Here is an 18,661-nt window from a genome sequence, read left to right on the forward strand (position 1 = left end):
ATATTTCAGTCTTAAAAAAATTAATACAACAGCCTAAAATTCAGGTCCGTATGGTATCCAGAATGAGAATCAGAACTTGTTCTTTTATTCCTCCTCAAGCAAAGAATCTGCTGAAAGCAAGTTTACATAGTGAAGCTAAGTAAGTTTTTTGTTGCACTCCTCTCTTTGGGGTCTAGGACAATTGGCGTTAGCCAGATTACTACGCCCGTGGACTCCCACTGCAGCCAACCCACCACCAGCATTTATGTTCAGTGAGCTCTCTGCTGGCACTCCTTCCTCAGCAAAGTTTGCCACCAGTCCTGCCCCAGCTCCTTCTCCTAGATGGGTCACTGAGGGATGCTTCTTCCCCGGCATTTCACTACATGGGACTATCTCACCTCCCAACCCTGGGAGGCTCATTTAAGTGTCTTATGGAGTGAAACAGCCAGTAAGTAGCGTCCCTCAGTTATTCGAAAAGGAGAAGAAGGCCTGCCAAACATAAAGTCTGGCAGTGGGTTGACTGTGTTGGAGGGGCCTGCAAAGAAATGGGCGTGGTAATCCAGCCGACACCAATTGTCCCATTCTGTCTCTCTGGAGACCATCCAATGATATAAAGAGAAAGCTGGGCATATTCTTATGGAAAATAAATACAAAGCTAAGATTAGTGATAACAAATAAAATAGTATCAAGTGTGTCCAAAATTAATAATATAAATGTTTTGAACTAAATAACCTTTACCTACTAAATCTATACTGTAATCAATGTGTCAATAAATATGTGTGCTCCATTTTGGTAGCAAAATATTTTGTTAAAAGACGTAAAATGGTTTAGTACAAGATGTTTAATTTAATGAAACCTACTATATAAATCTTATCTTGCTGCAATCTGTCTTATCACAGTAAAGTCACTTAAATACAACCTCTGGTAATTACTAGCTATATAAATTGTGCAAACAATTAGAAAGTGTCTGTCTTTTGCATATGCAAACACTATGTCATTATCAGTCTATCCTAGAGAGGGCAGTCGCCCCTACAAAGAGTAACATATAAAAGCAAGCAATTAAAAAAAAAGGATGCAAGGATACTAAAGTCAATTTTTATTTTAAAAAGAAAACTAAATTTTAAAAAGACATTTGTATTTTCGGTCAATCAAAATGGACAAATATATAAGAAATGATTCTTGTATCATTTGTATTGCTCACTGATTTAATTCTACAAAATTGTATATGTTATTTCCAAAGCTTTTCAGGGAATAAAGATCAGACCTCTGAATAGGCACAAGCTTAGATTTCAGAATTTTCTTTAAAAAAAGAAAAACATTATTTGGAAACAAAGCATTGTCAAGACAGAAATTTCTGAGATTACATGAAGAAAAGACACAAAAATGGTAAATACTATATATTCCATCACATAAAGGAATGTTCTTATTTCAGAGATTTTACATGAGATGTGTTAAAAACATGAAGCTATTCTAAAATGTAAATTTGTTACTATTTAACCATTTATAGATAAACCATTAACTCTTATTTTAACAGGGGGATTTTTAAAGTGGAGAGAAGGATTTAGTGATGGGTAACTAACTTGAATATATTTGAGGCTACTAACATAAATGTGTAAATTTTTGTAAAGAGTTTCCTAGGAAAGCAATACAATGACTGTTGTGCTTAATGATTCTAATAAGGCTATGATCTCTACAAAAACAGTTCAGGAATACATCGGTGTGAGTTTGACAACGTCCCTCTTCTGTTCATTAAAGCAGACACTCCTTTTTCAAGCTTTAATGAATAACAGAAAAGTACCCATGGGAGGTCCAAGATACTTCTTCCAAATAATTTTTGAAGCATGCACAGACCAAATGCTGGATGGTGAATTGATGCATTAGTTGCTTTACTGTATCTCTCAGAGGTAAATAAAATTCTGAGCATATAAAAGGATTATTTTGATACTTACATAACATTTTGTGTTATGTATAATACTTTTTAGGAAACAGATATGCTTCTGTGAAAACATCTGAAGCTTAGAAGGAAAATCCCATAATGGCTAAAAAATTTTCAAGGACTTTGTATCAAAGCTAAAACTGGAGGTCTTCTTAACATTACTGCTTTCATTTCCTGTCAGCAAATTTCACATTGATAAAATCTGCAGGCGTCAATAATACATGAGTTTTGGCGAAAACTGATTTAGTTTTTGGAGATCTTTTTTACTTCAAAGTGCTGAAGTATCTAATAGGAGAAATGGAATAATATCAGGATTAATAAAAATGAAACATCAGAAAGGCAGCAATAACAGTTAATAGTTTTAGAAGTTGACATAAGAGATACTATACATTGTATTTATTTAATGATACAAAAAGACTAAAACAAACTTTCCCAAAAAAGATAAAAGGAAAGAAGGGAAAATATATTGTTAAAAAACAAAAACTATATACAGAAATGTATATAGAAAACATTCAAAAATTAAAAAAAGTGTAGTTAACTATCTGAGAATGAGGGTGATTGAAACAAATGTAGTGACTCTTCTAGAGCTAGATGATGACCAGTGAGCTAAGTGGAAGGGTTCTTTAAAAAGGCATTATGGTATTAGATTGACTCACAGTGCCATCTAGGAAAGACAAGACAAGGCACATGAGAAAATGTTTGCTGTTTCCTTCAGTGCAACTGGGTCAATCCGAATAGAGCTGGAAGGGACCTTGGATGTCTCCTAGTCCAGCCCCCTGCTCAAGCAGGAAATCCTATACCAGTATAAAATCATAGATAATGAAACCTCAAATAATGAGAACAGGCCAATAGAATGAGATTAATTTACAAAGTCTATAATCCTCATCCCCTTCTCATCCCATAGAAGTTCTCTGTTCCATTTTGATGGTCCCAAATAGTGTCAAAAAATGTCACTTTATATGAGAAACAAGCAAAGTTTTGATGCCAGAACATGGCTTCTTTTTCTTACCTTCTGGCTAGTTAATTCTACTCCCTGTAGAATTACCCCATTAGTATTTAGAGATCACTTTAAATTTTCATAGCTTTAAAAAGTCCTAGATAAATTCAGTTGCTGGGCTTCTCTATGGAAATTCTGTCCACATTAGACTTTGATAATGCTAGAGCTGCCCTTAAGCAATGGAACTGGATGTAGATTTTCCAACAAGCTTAAGTAAGGAGTGACACCCCATTATTTATCATTTGCTCCCCAAAGGGTCTCTTTCAATTTTAAAATAACATTTAGCCTTCATTTAGCCAGGTTGGATACTATGCCCTCAGCAGTCCTTTTTTGGTGTTTTAAGGGCACTTCTATGCATTTTTGGTTATGTTCATGTGGCGATGATTCAATAGAAACCATAGGCCATATGCTATGATAGTGCCTGCTACATAAGGACTAGACAGACCCTTATATATCCTGTCTTGAAGACATTTCTAGGTAAGGAATGCAATTTATATTTAATGCTACTACTCTCAGACAAGGGTTCAAAAATAACATCTCAAGTTGCACAGTTCTGTGCTATCCTTGTATGATACAGGATACCATTACTAAAGATTGTAACTTCTTCTAATAGTATTTTATTCAGATTTATTTAGTAACTATGTTATTATTTTTAGACTCCATTATTAATGTTTTTCTCTTACACAGACATACATACATACAGAAGTGTGTAATACTTTTATTCAATATTAAGATTGTATCTGCCTTGGAATGTAATAAATCTGAATTGAATTGCTCTATGCAGTTTATCTACATTTATTCTTCCTCCCTTCTCCCTTGATCAAAGCAGATCTTACTGGATCAGCCTAGGTTCAAGGACACTATGACTTCCTCACAGCAGCTTGCTATCTTCTTCTATTTTTGATTGACCATTGGGTCAGTTTTTGACTCCTAGCTACGCTCTAGGCAAGTCCCCGCAGTTTTCTTGGCAAGGTTTTTCGGAAGTGGTATGCCATTGCTAGCTTCTTAGGGCTGAGACAGGCTGACTGGCACAGGATCATCCAGCTGGCTTTGTACCTAAGGTGGAATTGAAACTACAGTCTCCTGCTTCTAGCCTGATGCTCGAATCAAACCGACTCTGTCTTCTATGCATTGTCTTGATTTGCTGGGAATGGAAGGAATTGCCCCACGTGTCATAGAGGCTTCTTTCACAGTCTCAGCAGAGGGATTTCTTGATCGTGATGCTGAGGATAAATGCTAACACAAACCACTCATGACATCTGAAATGAGCCATAAGCAGTTTGCAAGCAGTGGGAGCATCCAGAGGCATGGTGGAGATTGCCACAAGCAGTCTGCAGGGCACTTCAGGCTGCAGCAATAGAACTGAGAGACCCCTCCACTGAGATTGTGAAATAACATGAAACATGCATGTGGAAAGCTAGTATGAGCCATGAATGGCACTGCCAGAACGGTCAGCTGGTGTAAGGAAACCATGTTCACCCTTTTGACCAAGCAAGGAGGGCCAATATTAGTACACTGAATAGATAGCCTAACCCTAATCCTTAACAAACTACATTCTAAGTGCATGGAAGTCATCATCTGCTTTCTATATAAATTAAATAACCAAAAAACAATCCACCCCAAGGCCAAAACTGCAGCTAAGTAGCAGATAAATTACACATATACCAAAGTCACGTCTCTTTTTATCATAGATATATGTAAAACCTTGAATAATGAAACTGTGGACAGCAAGCATTACCTGTACACTTGGATAGGGAAGAATTAAGTACCTGATGTTCATGAAAGGTTGCCTAGAAACTCAAATTCTTTTGGCATGCTTCTGAGAAGATTTCAATAGCACAGTTTCAATACAAGGATTCAGAGAGGAAAGTAGCTTTTGTTCTGCTAGATTTACCCAAAGGACCTGCTGGCTCTTTTGTTTTATATAGTTTTTTACACAGCTCATTACTTATGAAGAAAGTGAATGGAAGAGGCAGGAAATCCTTCTTTCTTTTCTAATCTGTGATAGCATCTGTCATCTCTTCAGCTACAATGTTCTTAACCTTATTGCTAATAATAATTATGGTGCAGTTGATTCTTTCCCCACATTTTCATTCACATTCAAATAGAATTAAAAGGGGCATCTTCACATAAAGCAGCAGTTTTTCTAGGGAATCTACAGGGCATGTGGAATGCCTGGTTATTCTCTGGAGTTGGTAGCAAAGAAAACTCAAGTTTTTTCTTTTTCCACATGAAATGTTTGGACTGTAAAAAGAAACCAGGACAGAAAAACTTCAAATAGCTGTCCTCTGAATCACCAAGCCTGCCTAGCCTTGAGGAAGACAAGGAAGAGAGTATTTTCCCCGCTGGCTTTAGCACTAAATCAGGGCTCCTAACCTTGCTGACTCAGAAGATTCAAAGAGAATGTTTGTTTAATAGCTCTTGTAACAGAGAGTAAGTGGAAGGGGAGAGAAGGGAACTCATTCTCCTCAGTTATGAGGAATGGAAGGAAAAAAGCTAAAAGGGAAGTAGCAGTAGTTCTGAATAGAATGGCTATTCACCCTTGCTATCTGCAAGCATTGTCACCATTTAAAACAGCCTGTAAGCCTCTTCCACCTCTAGCTTAGAGGAAGGCAGAGTGAAGGTGTTAATTTTGGTTGCCATGATGTAAAAAAGATGTGGAGACTCTAGAAAGGATGCAGAGAAGAGCAACAAAGATGATTAGAGGACTGGAGGCTAAAAGATATAAAGAACGGTTGCAAGAACTGGGTATGTCTAGTTTAATGAAAAGAAGGACTAGGGGTGACATGATGGCAGTGTTCCAATATCTCAGGGGCTGCCGGCGCAAAGAAGAGGGAGCCAAGCTATTCTCCAAAGCACCTGAGGGCAGAACAAGAATCAATGGGGAGAAACTAATCAAGGAGCGAAGCAGCTTAGAACTAAGGAAACATTTCCTGATAATTACAACAATTAATCAATGGAACAACTTGCCTCCAGAAATTGTAAATGCTCCAACACTGGGAGTTTTTAAGAAGAGATTAGATAACCATTTGTCTGAAGTGGTATGGGATTTCTTGCCTAAGCAGGAGGTTGGACTAGAAGGCCTCCAAGGTCCCTTCCAACTCTGTTGTTCTAATTCAGAAGTCCAACATCTTCCTCTCTGATTCAAATGGTTGGAGTGGGGCTTTTCATGTAGGGCTATTAAAAAATTTTTTTAAAGTAGTTGCTTGTTCATTGCATTTTTTTTTCTTTTACCATAACATTTTATATATATATTTTTTCAACAAAAGAAGTCTTAGTAGTTTGCTTACCTGTATTAGTGCAAGATGAATTTCCAATTCAGCAATTCGCTTGCCTATGCAACTTCGAATACCATAACCAAAAGGGATGGATCCAAAATTATCTACCCTATCCATATTGCTTTTCCTTAGCCAGCGTTCAGGTTGGAACTCCTTTGCTGAGGCAAAATTCTCTTCCTGATATGAAGTAGCATAATGACAGAGTGCCAATTGGGTCTAATAAAGTAAATATATTGTAGCATACATGTATCAATCCCCAAGTACATGTACTTTTAAATAATTTCACAAACATCAAAACAGTATGACAAAAATGTTCACCATGTTATATATTGCTTCAAAAATTATTTCAAATAAAATCACAACAGCCTTGAATAAGCTAAGATATTGTAATAGACACACAGTTGTAATTATAACAATTAGAATAATAATTGTGTTTATCAAGTTAATATTTAAACCTGCCAGTGTTTTTTAACCTCATAAAAACATTATTTTAAAATTTACTCAGTGTTTTGTGGGAGTGGGAATTTATAACCAAAGTCTATCTCATCAGATCCACCTTAGATTTAATAAATTAGCAATACAAATCAGCAATTCAATGTCTGTTTTAGAAAAGTGTTGCTATCCACTATGGATTATAAATCACTATTGACATATTCCAGGTCCCTTTCACATAGCTGTTCACCCCATTATAAGCAGCACTTTTACACTTGTGCATTTGCTGGCAAGTAGCCTAGCTTTCCTTTCCTTGAGCAAGGTCAGTATTGAATACTATTCATTCCAATTAATCAGAGAATACAAAAATGGCACCTGGCCAAGGGTCTGTCTTTTGTTCTTCTATCAGCACACCTATGAGGAACACATTTTTTTTAAAAAACAAAATCCAATTGGACAAAAATGGCAAAGCAGGGTTGAAGGTGGAGGAGATAGAATTGGATTTTGAAGGTGGAATGAAATGTGATTCCCATTAGTGGGAAACTCTTTGTCCAGCAACTCAGAATCAGATTGCAAAGCTATCCCAACTCCCAGGTAAGAATACTATTAATAAATCATAATTCAAGGATAGGCAGTTAAGAGGTATTTTTTTTTTCAGTTTTTAAGTTAATAATCTCATATTAAAACTAAATTAAATCTGAGTCAATTTCTTAGCTCATACTTTTATATACAGTGGTATCTTGGTACTTAAGTGCTTTAAAACCCATCAAATTTGGTATTCAACGCATTCTGATGCAAACATTTTGTCCCAATACTCATCGTTTGTTTGGTACTCAATACACAAGCTAGAATTTGTTGTTGTTGGCTACCTTGTAATTCACTACATTATTACTTATGGGAAAATTTTGTTTGGTACTTGTTAGGAATGTAAGTCACCTAACAGTTATTTGGGTTGGAAATATATAAACTAGGATAGACATGTTAATACTGTATCTTTAAGAGAATGCTAAAACTGTAATTGGGTGTGGTTTCTCAAACAGCCATAAGATGGAGCCAAAAACCTGGGTTGTTTAGTCTCAAGGAAGTCTCAGTGAGTTTCTGTTCCCTTCTGTTGGAGAGAGTTGCCGTTTCTCCTAATGACTGTTACTGATCATTGATGTAAGTCTGTTACTGAACTGTTTTTGATACTAGACTTTGATATTTGGATTACCCCTGGACTGGAAAACTGACTGATTTACCTGTGAATGACTTGGACTGCTTATCTTGGACTGTGCTTAAACGTTTATTGAAAGTAAAAACCTACATTTACTGTACAGTGTATCTGTGTGCTGTGTGTGTGTTATTCAACATTATTCTCACTACATCTCCCTGTATGCGCTCATTCTCCTAACGGGGAATTACCTCAACACTCATAGTTTTTGGTACTCATCTCACTCCTTCAAACCAATTAACAAACAATACTGAGGTACCACTGTACTCAAAATAAAGCTGCACCATCTTCTTTCCCATTCTTTTGATAGAATCATTGCCCTACTTACCCCTTTAGGTATCAAGTAGCCTCCAATGATCATATCTTTCTGTATAACTCTGCCATTTCCTGGTAATACCGGAAATAATCTACAAGTAAGTGTCAATTAGATATTTAGTGTCTATATCATATTCAGAATATTTTGATGATAACAAATACATTATTCAGGATCACAAAAAATCTTAGAAAAATTGTGAAGAGCTTCAGATTGTATAATTGTTGATAGAATGAGATAAAATATTAAAAGTGATGAATAATTCCATAAGATATAATAAAATCCTGATTTCACAGAATATAAATTGGTTGAAGCAAACGTAAGAAATGGCTTTTAAAGATATGTCTGAATAAAACAAGTGTTCATAGTTTAACCATTGTGTGCACATCATCCTATCTGGTAACAATAAAACTGTAGAAAAAAACCAAAAACAAATGCAATGTGATTAGTAAACCAAGGTAAACCAGACAGATAACTTGACCAGATGAGCTACTTCAGCTTTATTATAAGGCTATATTAACAGAATCTTGCAAGTCTGAAAACACAAATCTCTCACCACCAACACTTGCAACTGCCTGATCTATTAGGGTGAGTCTTTATTAAGTTTTGTCCTCTGGGGGGCGCCACCCCCACCCCATCTGATAGTTTCCTAGGCAGTATCTCTTCCCATCACTCTCATATGCCATTACAAATCCTATACAATTTTAGCTAGAAATATGTATGTATGTATGTATGTATGTATGTATGTATGTATGGTATTCAGCTTTGCTTGGGTATTTTCCCACGTCATTGTAGTTGTGCTTTTAAAGTTGTAGCAACATTTCAGCAGAATCTCATCTGCCATCATCAGGCTTCTGTATTGAGATATATATATATACACACATATTATACAATAAAATGATAAAGGCAATGAAAGGACCACTGTCCCTACAATAAATTTCTAAGTAAGGCAATTTGCTTGCGGGCGGGGGTTATATGATTTTTATACAGAATAAATCAAAATAATGTTTAATGCTATAATATAATTCATTGGAAACAATAAGATGAAATTACATAATTGTTTATTTTATGCCCCATCTTCCCATCTTGCCCTAGAAAATGATTATTTCAGAAGAATTTATCCAATTTCATGGAAAATAAATCCATCAATTATTTCTGGTTCTACTTGACAAAGTAACCTTCAAATATACAAAAGTTGTATATTTTCCATTATCTTTACTAAGAGAATATATTTGTTTATCATTGTTTCATCTTCTCTAAATTTTCTGACAGTTAATGTTGGGGATAGAAATCAGATTAAAAGTAATGGGAAATTGTATTTTCCTCTTTGAAAATGAAACAGCATGAACTCTGATCTCTTGTGCTCATTCTCTTTGCCTTACAAGAAGAGACTAAAAGCTTCTTTAGCTTTTGAACATATTATATATGTATATATATATATAAAAAACTTCAAAAACTATATAATACAGCTTTTGAAAATACTGGGGCAATGCAGTGGCTCAGCGATTAAGTTGCTGGGCTTGATGGTGGAAAGTTCCCATAATCACCCCAGTTCCTGCCAATCTAGCAGTTCAATAGCATGCAAATATGAGCTGATAAATAAATACCACTTCAGTGGGAGCTTAACAGCACCCTGTGACATCAAATTGGCCATATGACCATGGAAATATCTTTGAACAGTGCTAGCTCAATGGCCTTGAAATGGAGATGAGCACTACTCCCTATAGTTGGCAACAATTGTTAGAGTAAAATCTGTAGGAACTTTAAAAAAAAATACTATTGTTTTGAAATTTACGGAACTAAATTGTCTATTATAGTCTAGTATCTATTGGTAATTAATGAATATGAACTATTATTTATTCCTATCTTGTTTTAATCAGAGAGGGAAACTATAAATCTATAAACTGAATTCAGATACAGAATTTGAGGATCAAAATGAAGATTAGTTCAAAAGTTTAAGGGAAACTTTTCTCTGTCTTCTCACTGTATATAAAAAAACCTACAAAGAGAGTATTAAAGTGGGCAAGTGTTGCCATGCAAAAAAAAAAAAAACCCTCTTCACTCTCATTGTATCTAAAAGGAGAATGAATAAATTGCTAACTCTTTGACCCAATCCCTATCCACATTTTCATTCATGTTGTATGAATTTGTCTGATAGTTTGCAAACAAACGAACAAATGAGGAAAGTTTATCAGTTGCAAAGCCACCTTTTCACTTGTATTTCTATATTTAAAGTCTTTTGCAAATTAAGGTAGAAATGATAGTTTGTGGGTAATCAGGATTTTCCCAATACTCAGGGGTGGGATTCTACCAGTTCGGACCTGTTCTATAGAACCGATTGTTATGATTCTGCCCAGTGCAGAGAACCAGCAAATCGTGCCCATGGTTGGCCCCGCCACTCTCTGCCTGCCCCTCCCCTCCCTGCCTAGTCAGTCCTTATCAAGCATGCTCAACATCGCTGACTGTGACACCCCCGCCCAGTCACTCCTTAAGGTATTTCTTTTTTCCCCTCCCAATGATCAGCTGTTCAAATGATCAGCTGTGCTGGGATCTCCCTCCTTGTCTTACTGCTTCAGCCGTGAGGCTTCCCTGAGGCCCAGGAAGGCAAAAAGGGGCATGTGGGGCCCATATTTTGCTTTCCTAGGCCCCAGGGAAGCCTCCTGGGAGCAAAAACGCGCCCCCAGGAGGCTTGCCTAAAGCCTAGGAGGCAAAAATACTGAGGGGGGGGGGGTTGCTGGAAAAAAGAAGCCATGCCCACCCAGTCACATGGCCATGCCCACCTAGCCACACCCACAGAACTGGTTGTTAAAAAAATTGAATTCCACCCCTGCCAATACTGTAGATGTAATTATGGTTGTAGATTTTTGGATTGAGAGAGAGACAGAGGTGGTATTCAGTAGGTTCTGACCAGTTCTAGAGAACTGGTAGCAGAAATTTTGAGTAGTTCAGAGAACCAGAAAATCCCATCTCTGGCTGGAGATTTTACAGTATCCTTCCCCGCCACACCCACCAAGCCAAGCCCACAGAGCCAGTAGTAAAAAAAATTGAATCCCACCACTGGAAAGCAATATATTCTACACAGTGCCTACAGACAGAAACTATAAACAGGATATTGAAATTCTTGTTCAGAGTTGGTAGAGTTCTGAGTTCTGAACCAAGGAATCAAGAGGTGGTATGAAGCAATAGTTCCAGACAATATCAAAAACAAATCAGGATCAATCTCGCTAAAGCCACAATGTTGTGAGGAAAAATGTTGTGCTTGTATTTAAACTATTTAAATTAAACTACAGCAGTGCTGAGAGGAAAATTTCTTTAGTTCTAGCTGGCTCAGATCAAGAGCTAGTTCTGAAATAGAACAAAGTTCTTCTATGAAAGTGCCTTTTAATGCTTTTAGCTGGGGTCCCCAAACTTGGCAACTTTAAGACTTGTGGACTTCAACTTCTCCAGCATAGCTAGAGACCACAAGTCTCCAGTTATGCTGGCTGGAGAATTCTGGGAATTGAAGTCCACAAGTCTTAAAGTTGCCAAGTTTGGAGACCTCTGCATTAAGCTAAAATTGATCATCCAAATTTAGCAGATATGATACTTTGTTGATCCAGTACTTTGATTCTGATGCATATAATATTTAGTTAAGATTATGAATATATTAAAGAAATATCATATTCGGTGGCCTTTGAGTTTAACATTTGCACACATGAATATGTCAATTTGTTTGTAGTATTTATTAGAACTGGGGTCTATTTCTCATTGTCATCTATATTCATTAAAAAGAACTCCCCACCCAAAATTAAGTTGTCTGCCATTTACTATTAAAAGTATGAATAGCCATCTAATAAATTATTTATCACATTCATCATTTTTTAAAAAACTATTAGTGTAATGCAAACTATTTCAATATGAAGAATAAAGAAAAATGCAAGGAAAATATGACAATTTGATTTAAATATATATATTGAATCTATATGTCTTTTCTTATAAGCATGCAGTCTAGATCCAACCTATTGCAATGAGAGCATTTATAATTATCATCTTACATTTTATACACTTACCTTAAGGTTTCTTTGAGAAGAGCTCTAATCATTGGCAAGTTGGGAATATGGTGTGCATCGGGAACCTTATCTTTTCCCAAATTATGAACTATCTCTTTATAGACAGAATCCTGCACTTTTGGATGCTTTGCTAAAAGATATGTTGCCCAGGATAAAGTGAATGAAGTCTTGGAGGGGGTTGGGGTGGGAAGAGATGAGAAATGGGGAAAGAAGGGGGATGTGATATTATTCATCAAAGAAGAACATTTTTCATTTTCAACCAATCATATACATTCAGACAAATCAAGCTGTATATCAATGATGGCATCAAATAATTATCAGACACTTTCTCAAACAACATGCCCTTTGTTTGTTTTGCCGATCTTTTGCATGTTGGATTTTCAGAGAATCTAATTCCCTTTGCTTAGGATTATAGCTTTAAAAACTGCTTGTTTTATAGCATTTATATGGCTGCCCAACTTGAACAAAAGTGTACAAAAGGTGTACAAAAAACTGTATACAAAAATATTCCTCCCCCAGGCAATTAAAACAAATGAAATAACTGGTGATCAGAATTTTATTACATTCCATTAGATGGGTACTCTGTTCCTCCTGTCCCAAGCGCTTAATGAAAGAACCAAGCCTACTTTACAATAGCCTGCAGGGTTGGGCATGGTGGTGGGATTCAATTCTTTTTACTACTGGTTCTGTGGATGTAGTTTGGTAGGCATGGCAGGGGAAGGATACTGTAAAATCTCCAGTCAGAGGTGGTATTTGCCGGTTTTCTGAACTACTCAAAATTTTTGCTACTAGTTCTCCAGAACTGGTCAGAATACCACCTCTGGTTGGGCATCAAGAGCAAGCACTACCACAATGAAAGCTCAACTCCTAGATCTTTATTTGAAGTAAAGAACCTGAACCTTTCCTATTAGAGCATTGGGCAATACAATGGGAAAAAAACAGTCCACAAATATCTGCTCCTATACCATGTTGATAGTTTTATAGATAATAACCAGCACCTTCAGTTCCATCCAAAATCCCATGGGAAGCCAGTACAGATCCTAGAATAGAAGTATTTCATGGATCTACTGAGGAATACCCATAAGTACCTGCATGACTGAATTCTACACCATCTGTGGTTTTTGAATAGCCATAAGGGGCAGCCTTATGGAAAGCTAGCTAGCTAGCTTGGTTGCTTGGTTGATACTTGTTTATTTCCTGCCTTTATTGTTTTACAAATTACTCAAGGCAGAGAACATACCCAACATATTTTGCCCCCTTATTTTTCCCACAACAACTCTATGAGGTAGCTTGTGCTGAAAGAGAGTGACTGTCCAAGGTCACCCAGCTGGCTTTCATTGCTAAGGCAGGATTTCAATTTATGGTCTCCCATTTTATAGCTTTCATGACTTTACCATCAGCTAATCCCTAATAATCTCAATTGCCCATTTCTGAAATTTTCTCAACTTTCCAGTATCCTTTTTGCGGGGTCTACAAGTACAGTATCAACAATTCTATGATGTGCTTAGTATTCCAAGAATTGTGCTTAGTATTCCAAGTACATTTTCATCAAAACATCTTCTATTCCTATACTAAATATAACACCATAGATTACTGTTAAAGTAATTAAGACATTTCTTTTTCAATTCTTCCATCTTCTATCCGTTCTTCCAATTTCTATTTCTCTTAATGTTTATAATATAATTAATGGCTTTCAGTTTTGAGTTTTAATTCAGCCCCACAATATTGACTTGTATTTCAAGTTCTGTGTAAACTTTTAACAGCTGTCAAAACACATGTCATGTTCTTAGGATGAAGTTTACAATGGCATTTCAATTTTTTTTTTCTCCATCTCATGATAGGGAAAAAAAGAGACATATTTCCCTGAATTCCGATCTCATTTCTTTCACTGCATTTTACAATATTCTTTGTCACAAAATTTCAATTTTGAACTAACTGTGCAACTATTTACTGTGATCTAAACAGTATTTCTTCTCAGATCCTTCATCCCTTCTTCAAAATTGGCACCATCCTAAAAAAATATGGATTTTTCAGACTTAGTACTTATTCTGAAGTTCAAGCCTTATCTTTTACAATAGCAGAAAACTGACTGATAAATGATAAATTGTTATTCTTAAGAGAATAGAAAGGAGATTGGAGAATGGATTTATTACATTTAACTGGAAAACAATTTGGGTGATTTGGGATATATAAGAAGTTGTGGTAAATTTTCTATGAGTTGATTACAATAACAATTCGTTAATAGATGGTTTTGAAACTCTAATGTTGTCTTTTTATTATTATTGTTCTCCCTGTTAACTATTTTGTCATTAATATATTATATAGATGACATATTAATAACTTGCAAATAGAATTAGTAGATTACAATTTTGGGGGCCATTTCTCAAACAATGGGAAATTAATATTATGGTAATATATTAATTAGCATTCAGCTAGGTGATAATGTGTGTTTATGTGTTTTCATTTTTTTAATGCAGTTTTTTTAATGTCTTGCTTGGGTTGTATTTTTCTTTGTTTCTTAAAAATATTTTGGGAGTTTTGTATTTTAACTTCTTTTGAATAAAATAAAAGTAGACTAAAATGCTTTTGTGTCTAAATTCGTTAATAGAAACATTCTGATAAAAAACAAACCACTGTTAAATCCTGAATTGCATGGAAATCTCCCATATGCAGTTGCATTTTTAAGGATCTCTTTCTACATACATATGACCTGTGTGTGTGTGTGTGTGTGTGTGTGTGCACCTTGAACTTCAGAGAAACAAGCTACCCAAAGTGTGCTATATCAGTGAAAATTATTTATTATAATCCATTCATGAGTGCTTTGAAAAGCAAAAATATTGAGAATAGAAGACACAAACTTTACTATATATACTGCCTAAATTTATCCACTTACATAAGTATAAAAGAAATTTAATATTAAAAGGTAAAAGAATTGTTTTAAAATAACTTCTATTGTATTTTTATTTATGTTTCATATAAGACACTTGAGAGCATAGATAGCCAGAAATATAGGATATAAAATGAACTTACTGTGTCAACACCTGCCAAAAGCATTTCTGTCATATTGGCATAAATTTCTTCTACCGTAAGCTCTTTTCTCCTAAGCAGAGTTGTGAGTAATCCACCTTCTACCTTTTTTCCTTGATCTAAAAGGGACTTTATTTCATTTACTTTATTGTCAACATGAATTTGACCTTAATGATTAAAAGAGAAGAAAAAACAAATAATGTTTATCAAAATTTGAAACTAACTTCTTATGCTTGTTTATAAAGTAGGGTATTAAAAAATTATTTACTTCAAATGCTTTAAAAATGTTAAATGTTTTACTATCTTCAATGCTGGAAAGTAATTTATTTTCAGTCTATGGAGATCCTCAATTATACAGAACTGAAACGTTTCTTGGATAAGATGCGAAACATTTTCAAGGGAAAAAAAAACCCCAAGACATTTTAGTTGCTTCTTAGACTAGCACCTTTGAGATACTTTCTATTATGATAAGATTCAAGATCTTGCAAGATTACACATGTAGTAAATAGTCAGTGGGGAAACCATATTCATTTAACAACCATGTTACTAATTATGAATTGCAGTGATTCACTTAATTCTGACAAGAAATGTTGAAAAATGGTGCAAAACTCAATAATGTCTTGCTTAGCAACAGAAATGTTGGGCTTAATTGTGGTCAGAAGCTGAGCACTATCTGTATGCAATTGAAGCTAGCAAATGAGTCCAATATTGTTTAAAATCAAAATATGATAGTAATCCATTCTAGAGGTCTCAGAATATGAATTACTATTATCACTCTATCCAAACTAAGCTGTGCCATCTGACATGCTACTGAACTTAATTCAAAATTTAGATACTTATCTTTAAAGACCAAGACAGTTGAAACTCTAAAACTCAAAAAGGTCTATTTTTCTCATGTCAACTTGACCATAAAAAGGCCTTTTCATATAAAGGTTACATGCTTTGTGCATGAAAAAAGAAATATTCTTTGGCAAGGCATTTCCCAATTTGGAATAGAGAACTATTTAGCACAGATCCTGTATATTCCTTCAAATGTATTTTTATATTACCCAGCTATCTTAAATTATTGCATTTTTAATGGAGTAAACAGTTTTTTATTCCTTCCATTTTTAGCATATTAGTATCTTAATAGCTGACATTGTCACAACATTGCACTATAACAGGAATTATGGGATATGGTAACAACCATACTCTGAACATTAACAGAGACAGGATCCATACATGAAAGGAATTTTCAAAAGTAAAAGGTTCCTTAAGAACTAAAATATCCAATCATCTGCTCTCAAGAAAAAGTGTCACACACTCTATGGAGGCCAAAAAAAGGAAACATTTCTGCATTTTAAAATATTGTATGAAGAAAGGTTTTGTCTATTTGAGTATGCATTCTATATCCATTTTCAGCTCCCTCTACAGAGTTTGCTGTGACATTGAAAAAAACCACTTCAGATTATTTAAACAGTAAAACTAAATATAATTTGTCCAAATTGACTTGAAACACACACCAAAAAAAAAAAAAGAATCAGTATGCAGGAAAGAAGAAACCATGAAAGAATTTGGAGGGTCACAGCATGATGTCCGAATAGGGGGAAAAAAGAATAATGGAGAAAGATTGGGAAATTGTTTTCTGCTTGTTAAAATAAGCCAAGGATAAAGGTCACTTACAAGAAAGGCTGAGAGTGGGTAAATAACAACTTTACAATCATAACTATACAAATAATAATATATTCATGTATTGTTAGTCAAATTCTGACTTTTTTTCCAACATAGATTAGAATATAGTACTTTGATTGTTGCTGCAATAAATATGTTTACAATTAGAGCAGAATATCTGGTTGCTTTAATTTCAATTTTAGACATAATTTAAGAAAATTAATATTCATAATTAGAATCAGTATTTCAGGTTGCTTTTACAGTTACACTTTGACTTTCTTTTTAGCTAACATACAGTAACTGATACTTGAATTTCAATCTTAAAAAACAAAAACACTTACTAAATTTAAAAAGTCCATCCCATGATTTACAGAATTCTCTCCAAGGCTTTGGAATAATTGGACGAAGCCACCTGGGAATAGCTCCTGCATACATAGTGGATTTGAAACTGCTAAACATCAACTCCAATGCTTCAATATATTCCAGTGTACTCTTGGGAATATGATTTTCCAGGCACCCCAAGCGACACTCATACAGAACAGTTGCAACTCCTGTAAGAGCAGAGTAACGCAGAACTTATTGTTTTTCTTTGCAAAATAATGTACAAAATAATATTATACAACAATTTTGGCGGGGAGGGTCTGTCATAATTTTGAATTGTTGCTGCATGATCAGTCAAAGTCAAGAACCACCTGTATACAAATGATAGGTACCTCAGCATTCTTTTCTTAGTGACTTTATTATTAAAGGTGGATTCTCTCTTTGAAAGATTTGGATCTCCCCATTTTGAGCATTTTGCAACAGATACTGAACTGCCATTTTAGCTAACTCATTGATTCTGCCATCTGTTAATTCTTTTTTCTCTAGAATCTCTCATAACTATGGCTATTAGCAAGGGCTTATGGAAATGATAGCCTCCAATTATTGACAAGGGCTTATGGAAATGATAACCTCTAACGAGTAAACAACCTCAGATTGCCTACCCCTGATTTGTAGGATATTCCATCTCTTGTTTGAATGTTGCAGCAGTGACTTCAGCTGGTAATAATCACTGATATAATCACATGTTTAGGCTTTTATTCCCTATTTTAAAATGATAATTCTTACCTTCCATTGAATATTTAAAAAAAAGACTTTGAACGTTTGTCACAGTTTCCCCATCTTCTTCTTCATTTCTAATAATATGGATTCTCTTAATTAAATCTGAAATAACTTCATTAATTCCTCTGGAGAAAACTGCAACGTCATTGGGCTTTACCATTTTTTGCCTTAGTACACGTCTCATTTTTAGCCATTCTTCCCCTTCTCTAGAAGAAATAACAGGTAAGGACAATCTAGATCACATTTTTTTTCTGTCAAAAATGAAATCAAAATTTTCAGTAAATGGAAATGTAATCATATTTTAAACTGTTTCTGGAGGATTATATTTGTACAAAAATTATTAGATTAATGTATGAAATGCTTTATTTATGTGACTTATTTATGTGACTTATTATTAAATCTTATTATTGTAATTTTATTGGAATGCCTCTACCCTTAAGTTACTAATCTTTTCAGGTAAAGAAACGCATCTCTTCCCTTTACAGTAGTAATGTAATGACATTTGGAAAAAATATGACAGAGGTTTTAATTTTTTTAAATCACGTTCTTTTCCTTGTGGTGCTATCAGAATTATGCAGCCACTGATTCAGTGGGAAACGGAAATAAAAGTGAAAAATGAAAAATATCTCAAAGTTTGCTTAAGAATTTTGGTAGGTGCCTCAATTCTAGTACTTTTCTAAACACAATCC

At 34.9% G+C, this 18,661-nt stretch overlaps 1 protein-coding gene across 1 annotated transcript in view; it reads right to left on the reverse strand.

The window, feature by feature from the left end:
• Nucleotides 1–1,936: 1,936 nt before the first annotated feature.
• Nucleotides 1,937–18,661, reverse strand: part of CYP27C1 (cytochrome P450 family 27 subfamily C member 1) — a 29,512-nt gene continuing 12,787 nt past the window's right edge. Inside the window, 8 exon segments of the mRNA XM_087920478.1 lie at nt 1,937–2,178; nt 2,180–2,200; nt 6,203–6,406; nt 8,161–8,239; nt 12,195–12,361; nt 15,225–15,388; nt 17,213–17,422; nt 17,979–18,178. Of these exon segments, the coding sequence (XP_087776604.1) occupies nt 2,083–2,178; nt 2,180–2,200; nt 6,203–6,406; nt 8,161–8,239; nt 12,195–12,361; nt 15,225–15,388; nt 17,213–17,422; nt 17,979–18,178 (1,141 nt within the window). The 3' untranslated portion in view covers nt 1,937–2,082.

Source organism: Pseudonaja textilis, chromosome 1 (genome assembly GCF_049901715.1).
Source record: "Pseudonaja textilis isolate UNSWEBS1 chromosome 1, rPseTex1.2, whole genome shotgun sequence".
Lineage (NCBI taxonomy): Eukaryota > Metazoa > Chordata > Lepidosauria > Squamata > Elapidae > Pseudonaja > Pseudonaja textilis.